The 8,777-nt window shown below is 40.4% G+C and overlaps 1 protein-coding gene across 1 annotated transcript; it reads left to right on the forward strand.

Annotated features, from left to right (window-relative positions):
* Positions 1-1,428: 1,428 nt before the first annotated feature.
* LOC138892474 (uncharacterized) lies at positions 1,429-1,887 on the forward strand. Its single transcript, XM_070176193.1, has one exon. It carries the CDS (start codon positions 1,429-1,431, stop codon positions 1,885-1,887), a length of 459 nt encoding a protein of 152 aa, XP_070032294.1.
* Positions 1,888-8,777: the final 6,890 nt, after the last annotated feature.

Consider the following 8,777-nt stretch of genomic DNA (forward strand, 5'->3'; position numbering starts at 1 on the left):
CCTGAACCCGAACTAAGTGATAAATATAGCCATTTCTGATCATCTTCCTTGCTTTGAGATAGGAAATAACTCTGCCTCTCGGCGATGCCATATCACCTTTCCATTCCAAAACATAATTCCCTGGAAATTGGAATCGGACCATCTTTGATCTACAATTAACATTGGCATAACAAGAAGCCAACCAATCCATACCCATTATAACATAAAATTCTACCATATCTAACTCAATTAGGTCTGCTACTGTAGATCGACTATGAACTACTACTATACAATCTCTATATACCTGTCTAGCTATTACTGAATCCCCAACAGGTGTGGACACCTCAAATGGTTTAACCAACTCAGGTTTTATTCTAAACTTACTAGCAACCAACAGATGTGTATTGACTACAGGCAGCTGAACAAAGTTAGAATTAAGAACAAGTATCCTCTACCACACATTATGACTTATTTGATCAGCTTCAGGGTACTAGGGCGTTCTCAATGATTGATTTGAGGTCGGGGTATCATCAGTTGAAGATTCGGGATTCTGATATTCTGAAGACGGCATTCTGGACCCTCTATGGTCACTACAAGTTTCTGGTGATGTCTTTTGGGCTGACCAATGCCCCAACAACCTTTATGCACCTGATGAACAATGTGTTCCAACCATATCTTGATTCTTTCATCATAGTATTCATTGATGATATATTGGTGTACTCACGCAGCTAGAAGGATCATGAGTAGCATCTGAGGATCGTACTCCAGACCTTAAGGGAGAAGAAGCTATATGCTAAATTCTCCAAGTGTGAGTTCTGGCTTGATTCAGTGGCGTTCTTGGGCCACGTGGTGTTGAGTGAGGGGATCATGGTAGATTTGAAGAATATTGAGGTAATTCAGAGTTGGCCTAGACCGGCTTCAGCTACAGAGATTCAGAGCTTTCTAGGTTAGGCAGGTTATTATCACCGTTTTGTGGAGGGTTTCTCGTCTATTGCTGCACCTTTGACTAGGTTGACCTATAAGGGTGCTCCTTTTAGATGGTCTGACGAGTGTGAGGTAGTTTTCAGAAGCTCAAGACTGCATTGACTACAACCCTAGTGTTGGTGTTGCCTACATGTTCGGGATCGTACATTGTGTATTATAATGCACGCATATTGTGCTTGGCGTGGTGTTGATGCAGGACGGTAGGATGATTGCCTACGCGTCTCGGCTATTGAAGGGTCATGAGTAGAATTACCCTGTGCATGACTTAGAGTTGGCAGCTATTGTTCACTCATTTAAGATTTGGTGGCACTATTTGTACGGTGTTCATTATGAGGTCTATATCGACCATCGGAGTCTCGAGCACCTGTTCAAGCAGAAGGATATTAATATGCGGCAGAAAAGATGGTTAGAGTTGTTGAAAGACTATGATATCACCATATTATATCATCCGGGAAGGCCAATGTGATGGCTGATACATTGAGTAGAAAGGTTGAGAGTATAGGAAATTTGACATATTTACCGGTAGTAGAGAGGCTACTAGCCATGGATGTTAAGGATTTGGCCAATCAATTTGTGAGATTGGATATTTCAGAGCCTAGTCGAGTTCTTGCTTACGTTGTGGCTCAATCATCATTGTTGGATCATAACAACACTTGCCAGTTTGATGATCCTCACTTGTTGGTGTTAAAGGACACGGTGCAACGGGGTGTTGCCAAGGAGGTTGTGATTGGTGATGATAGTGTTATGTGGCTTCAAGGCCAAATTTGTGTTCCAAATATGGATAGGTTGAGAGATTTGAAACTTGAGGAGGCTCACAACTCGTGCAATTCCATTCACCCAAGTGTCACGAAGATGTACCGTGACTTGAAACAGTACTATTGGTGGAGGATAATGAAGAAAGATATTGTTGCATATGTCTCTTGATGTTTGAATTGTCAACAGGTGAAGTATGAGCATCAGAAACTGGGAGGGTTGATTTAGAGATTAGAGATACTAGAGTGGAAGTGCGAGCGCATCACTATGGATTTTCTGGTAGGCTTACCATGAACCTTGAAGAAATATGATGAAGTCTGGGTTATTGTGGACCGGTTGACTAAGTCCGCACACTTTATTCCTGTGATGACTTCCTGTTTTGTAGCGGTTAGCTCGGATTTACATCGGGGAAATTATCCACTTGCATGGCGTATCCATTTCTATCATTTCTGACTGAGGAACGCAGTTCACATTGCAGTTTTGGAGAGTAGTGTAGCAAGATTTGGGCACATGGGTTGAGTTGAGTACAACATTCCACCCTCAAACGAATGGCAGTCTGAGCGCACTATTGATATCTTGGGGGATATGTTACATGCTTGTGTTATGGATTTTGGAGGTTCATGGGATCCGTTTCTTCCATTAGAAGATTTTGCCTACAACATCAGCTTTCGGTCGAGTATTCAGATGGCTCCTTACGAGGCCTTATATGGGAGGAAATGTCATTCTCCGGTCGGTTGGTTTGATCCTGGGGAGGCTAGGTTGTTGTTAACTGATTTGGTCCTTGATGCCTTGGAGAAGGTGAACGTGATCCAGGAGCGGCTTCGCACAACATAACCCAAACATAAGAGTTATGCTGATAGGAAGGTTCGGGATATTGACGTCGAAGAATATAGCATCATTGAAATTTTGTTGGAGAGGTCAGCCAGTCAAGGAGGCTACTTGGGAGGATGAGACGGGATATGCAGAGCAGATACCCATACCTATTTAAGACTCCAGGTATGATTCTAGACCCATTCGAGGACGAACACTTGTGTAAGAGAGGAGAATGTAACGACCCGACCAGTCGCTTTAAGTATTGTAGTCCCGTTCCCCTATTTACTGCTTATTCTATGTTCATTTGTGGTTATGTTACTTGCCGCGGTGGTTGGTTTGGTTTTGGGGATGTTTTGGAGTGAAGTGAGACACTTAGTTCCAAGGTTGGAAGCTTAAGTTAGAAGAGTTAACTGGAGTTTGGCTTTTGTGTAGACGACTCCAAAATGGAGTTTTGATGGTTCTGATAGCTCCAAATGATGAATTTGGGCTTAGGCTTATGTCCGGAATAGGATTTGGAGATTCGAGGTTGGTTTGAGGCTTTTTTGGAGAAAGTTGGAAAGTTGAAAATTTGGATAAATCCACTTTCGCGAACGCAACACCATAGGGTTGGGCCTCAGGTACTATGGTGTTGCGTTCGCGAAGGAGGATTTGGGCAGCTAGAGATTTTGTTCTTCGCGATCGTGAAGGCTTTTCTTCGATCATGAAGGGTAATGCTTGGGCAGACTATGTACTACTCTATTTCGAAGGTTTGGATCATTTTAGCATATTTTGAGTTGGGGAGCTCGGATTTGGGCGATTTTGGAGGGGATATTCACAATTTAGATTGGCGTAAGTGTTTTTGACTCGGATTTGTCCATTATTCATGATTCCATCTTTTTAAATCATTTAATTGGTAATTTGAATTGGAGAAAATGAGAATTTTAGTAAAAACTTTCCTAAATATAAAATGGGGTTTTGAAGGTCGAATTGAGGTCGGAATCGGATAATTTTTATATGGTTGGACTCGTAATCGAATAGGTGTTCGGAATTTATGAATTTTTTTGGGTTCCAAGGTGCGAGCCTAGGGTTGACTTTTTGGGTTGACATTTAGATTTTGGTTAGAGATCATAGCTTTATCATTTGGATTCGATTCCTATGGCTTTTGTTGCTTATATTAAGTTGATTTGGCTAGATTTGGCTTGTTTGGAGGTTGATACACACGGGAAAGGCTTATTAGAGGAGTAATTTGGCCTTCTTGAAGTAAGAATATTACCTAAACTTGGTTGAGACACTAGTTGCCTGAATTATTTGTGATAGCTACGTGCTATGGGTGCATATATGTGTGGGGTTTGAGCCCATGTGCGGGCACCAGGGTATTTATCCATGTTCGGGGCAGTGCTTAGGCTATGATAAGCCTAGAACTGACTGTTAAGCTTTAAGGTATGATGTTTCTCATATTTATAACATTGTTATTAATTATTTGAGCCATGTTTGAGGTTACACAGAGGATAATTCCTTGAATGAACTTGGTGATTGTTATTTCTGTGGTGAAATTGCTGATTTGAACTATGATAGCACACCTTGGACATGACTACACTTTAGCATGTCATTTATACCAGTATAGGAGCATGAGATCTATTATTCATTCATCATATACATGTATTCTTTTATATTTGCTTCTATGTGATATGATTTGGACTGGATGCTTGTGAACACGCCGGGAGGATTGTATTGTTATGCATGTTTGTTGTTATGCCTATGACCACACCGGAAGGATTGTGTTGTTATGTATGTGACCACGCCGGGCGGATTGTACTGTTATGCATGTGATCACGCCGGGCAGATTGTACTGTTATGCATGTGACCATGCCAGGTGGAATATGATATTGAGCCTATGACCATGTCAGGCTGGTAGCATATTGAATTTGCCGTGCATGCGTGTGGATATGGATCCATCCCCCAAGGGTCACCTTATCATGTTTCTTTCTTGATGGAATACACGCGGATTTGAGGAAAACTAATCAGTGGTTTGGTACGGATATGGATTTATTGAGGAAAGTCTGGCCAGTGTTTGTTTTGGATTTTGCATTTAATCTTTACTTGCAATTTTCATGCTTAACTACCTGATTTATTTGCATATCATCCCTATATGCTGCATCATTGACTGAACAGACTTGAGTAATTGTGAACACACACACATAGGGTTATTTCTATGCTTTATGACTTGATCACATAATTATTCTATACTTGTTAAATTGATGAAAAGCAAGTATCATTTATAATTCTTACTTCTTTAACCTCGCCGAGGTTAGTTATGATACTTGCTGAGTACATTGGGTTGGTTGTACTCATGCTACACTATGTACTTAATTGTGTAGATCTAGGTGTCGGGACCAGTCTTCAGTAACTGAGTTGCTTGTTGAGCTGAGTATCAAGAGATAAGGTAGAGCTGCATTCTCGCCCGCAGTCTTGGCATATCTTTTCTTATGTACTATTATTTTTAGTTCAGACAATACTTTTATTTAGCTTTCAGATTTGTATTCTGTTGTAGAGCTCATGACTCTGTATTTACTAGTTCTAGGGGATTTATCATGTATTAGAAGTATTTTGTTATATTGAGGTTTCAGACTTGTGTTATTTATGTAAATTCCATTATTTTTGTTCTTTATTGTTATGTCCAGCTTGCGTGGAAAGTGTGTTAGGCGCCATCACGATGGGTTACGATTTTGGGTCGTGACAGGTGATTAGACATGATATGGCACATCTTCAGCTTACCGAGGACATGACCCTCGATAGGAGGGTGTGGAGGTCGAGAATTAGGGTTGTAGGTTAGTAAGTAGCCGAGAGTCTTTCCTTTCCAAATATGTATTTCCTTCTATAGTTGTAGTACTAGTGTTATCCTCGTGTTCCCTATTTTTAGATCGATATTATTACATGATGTATCCTCTGCTTCCTTTTTATTTTGTTTCTGGCCATGCCTACTATCTCGATTTCCATAGTTCTTTGTTATAACTGCTGTAATTTTGTTTTATTCAGTCGAGGGTCTTCCAGAAATAGCCTCTCTACCTTCACAAGGTTGGGGTAAGGTCTACGTACATACTACCCTCCCCAGACCCTACTTGTGGGAATACACTGGGTATGCTATTGTAAGTTGTAGAAATATCCCCAATTTTCCCACAATATTCCATGTTTTGAGTGTTAATAATCCATATAGATTCTTGAAATAATACTAGAAATCTGTAAAAATTACTTACCCTAAAGCCTTGTATGGAAATATCTAAGACAAAATGGCCTCTCCCAAGTCAAGGGTTCAAAATATGAGATAATGAGCCTAAATTCCGAAATCCCTCAATAAAAACCAGTTGCAGCTGTCGCATTTGCGACCAGGGGTTCGCAAATGCGAGAAAAGGATTGCAAATGCAAACTGGGTCCCTGAGTAGCAGATCTTGCAAATGCGACCAGGATCGTCACAAATGTGCCAATCGTCGCAAATACGAAGCCCCCTTCGCAAAAGCATACATCTCAATTGCGCCATTTGTGAACTCAGCCACCTATCGCAAATACGATCCAAAGTCCGCAAATGTGGACCTCAGAAATGCAAGCAGAACACCGCAAATGCTATGTCTGCACCACCAGCAAAATTCTCAACTTCCAACATCAATCCGAAACTAATTTAAAACTCACACGAGCACCTTAGGCCCTACTACGAACATCCATACAAGTATATAAACTTTATACGAACTCGCTCATTAGCTCAAAACATCAAAATAACATCTATAATGACGAATCAAGCACCAAAACACATGTAGCATGCCTTCAAGTTCAAGAACTTCAAAGATTCACAACCAAGCGTTCAATTCATGCCTAACCAACTCGGAAAGTAACTAAACTTTGCACACAAGTTCCAAATGACAATACAGACCTTTTCCTAATCCCAAAACAACAATCCGAACCCGATAGTATCAAAGTCAACTCTCGGTCAAACTAGTGAACTTTCCAAACCTTTAAATTGCCAACTTTCGACAAATAGTGCCAAAACACCCTAGGAACCTCCAAATCTAAATCCGAACACACGCCTAAGTCCAAAATCACATACGAATATATTAAAACCATTAAATCATAAATCTGAAGTCGGTTACATAAAAGTTAAACCTTGGTTAAGTCTTACAACTTAAGCTTCCAACAATAAAACTAAGTGTTCTAATTCACTCCAAAGCCTTCCCGAAACCAAACCAACCATCCCCGCAAGTCACAAAAATGACAATCAAGTGTACGGGAAACACCAAATAAGGCAACATGACTCAAATACAGCCGAGTTGTTACATCCCCGAAATAAACGATAATTGTAATTTTTATTTTCCTTTTCAAGATTTTCATTCAAATTGATAGCATTATTGTTTCAAGATCTCTCTGGTTATCCTTACCTTTTTTTATTGTCAGAATCTCATGCAAAATACTCCAAATAAAGAAATATAATATTTTATGCAAAATACTCCAAATCATTTATGTCATATATATATGTTTAGCATTGTTTTTTCAAGTAATTCTTTTCTTTCTTTGGAGTATTTTGCATGTGATTCTGACAAAAAAAAAAAAGAAAAAAAAAAAGGTATAGATAATCAAGGAGCTCGTAGCACATGAAAATCTTAAAAAGAGAAACACAAAATATAAGTATTGTGTATTTTGAGTAAAGAATTCCATTTTATTATTATTTTAATTTATGTATATGAGTATTGGTCAATTCTTGCTAGTAAATCCCTCAGACACCGGCGAATTCCAAATTTCGGAGAAGAGAGGCAGAAAAAGTTTAGGGTTCTTTTCATTTTGGTCCACTTTCAGATTTCGTGGTTGGTCTAATTCCAGAGAAAACACAAAATATTCGAAGTTTATTCTTTCTATTTAAACGAGAAATACATAGAGTATTGCTTCAGCTCATCGCAATCCATCACCGTCGGCCAGATTTCCGTCAACTTCAAGGGCTGCAATCCAGGTTCCTTTAGTTTCTTTATTTTATTTCTTCACCTATTGTTCTAACCTTTAGTTGTAGATTATAGTTCCCGTTAGTTCATTTATTTTATTTCTTCACCCGTTTTGCGACCTTTAGTGGTAGATTATATTTCGGCAATTCATTTTATTTTTATCGCTTATTTTCGGGATAGTCCTTGTGTAGTGACTCCTAGATTATAGTGGCTTTGGTGAATGATGGTAGGGTAAGGTCTTGTCCTCGGGGGTGTCAACGCGGGGTAAGGGGTAAGGGGTAAGAGGGCTAAGGGAGCTACTAGGCTGAGAGTGGGGTCTTGGATCAAAGGAACTTTAACTGGAAGATCTGTAGAGTTAGTAAAGTTTCTCGACAAAAGGAAGATTAATATAGCTTGTGTACAAGAGACTAGGTGGGTAGGAGATAAGGCGCGTGATGTGGGCAGTTTCAAACTTTGGTATTCTGGGAGGGTGGGGGGCAGGAACGGGGTAGGTATCTTGGTTGATAAGGACATCCGTGAACTAGTGGCGGAGGTTAGGAGGGTGAATGACATGCTGATAACTATTAAGCTAGTTGTTGGAGGTTTTACTTTGAACATAATCAGTGCGTACGCACCCCAAGCAGGCTTGGATGAGGAAGTCAAGAGGCATTTTTGGGAGGATTTGGATGAGATAGTGCATGGTATCCCGCATACCGAGAAGCTTTTCATATGAGGAGATTTCAATATCCACATTAGAGCGATGCCTAGGGGGTATGATGATGTGCATGATGGCTTTGGTTTTGGAGATAGAAACAGAGGAGGAACATCTCTGCTGGACTTTGCTATTGCATTTGATTTGGTGATAGCAAACTCAAGTTTCCAGAAGAAGAGGGAGCACTTGGTTACCTTATGGAGTTTGGTGGCCGAGACTCAGATTGATTATTTACTCTTTAGAAAGTCCGATAGATGTCTTTGCATGGATTGCAAGGTTATCCCGAGTGATAACCTCTCGACCCTTCATAGGCTCTTGGCCATGGACCTTGTGATCACGAGGAAGAGGAGGAAGAGGGCGATATTTAGCCAACATAGGATCAAGTAGGGAGACTTGACGGAAGCTAAAGCACAGGAGTTGGGGGTCAAGATGGTGACTATGGGGGCTTGGGGAAGGGGACCCAAGCACTATGTGGACCACGACTGCATAGTGCATTAGGGAAGACGCGAGAGAGGTATTAGGGGTCTTAAAGGTTTACTCTGGTGGTCACAAGGGAGACTAGTGGTGGAATGGAGAGGTGCAAGGAAAAGTGGAAACCA

Source organism: Nicotiana tomentosiformis, chromosome 5, assembly GCF_000390325.3.
Source record: "Nicotiana tomentosiformis chromosome 5, ASM39032v3, whole genome shotgun sequence".
NCBI classification, from domain to species: Eukaryota; Viridiplantae; Streptophyta; class Magnoliopsida; order Solanales; family Solanaceae; genus Nicotiana; species Nicotiana tomentosiformis.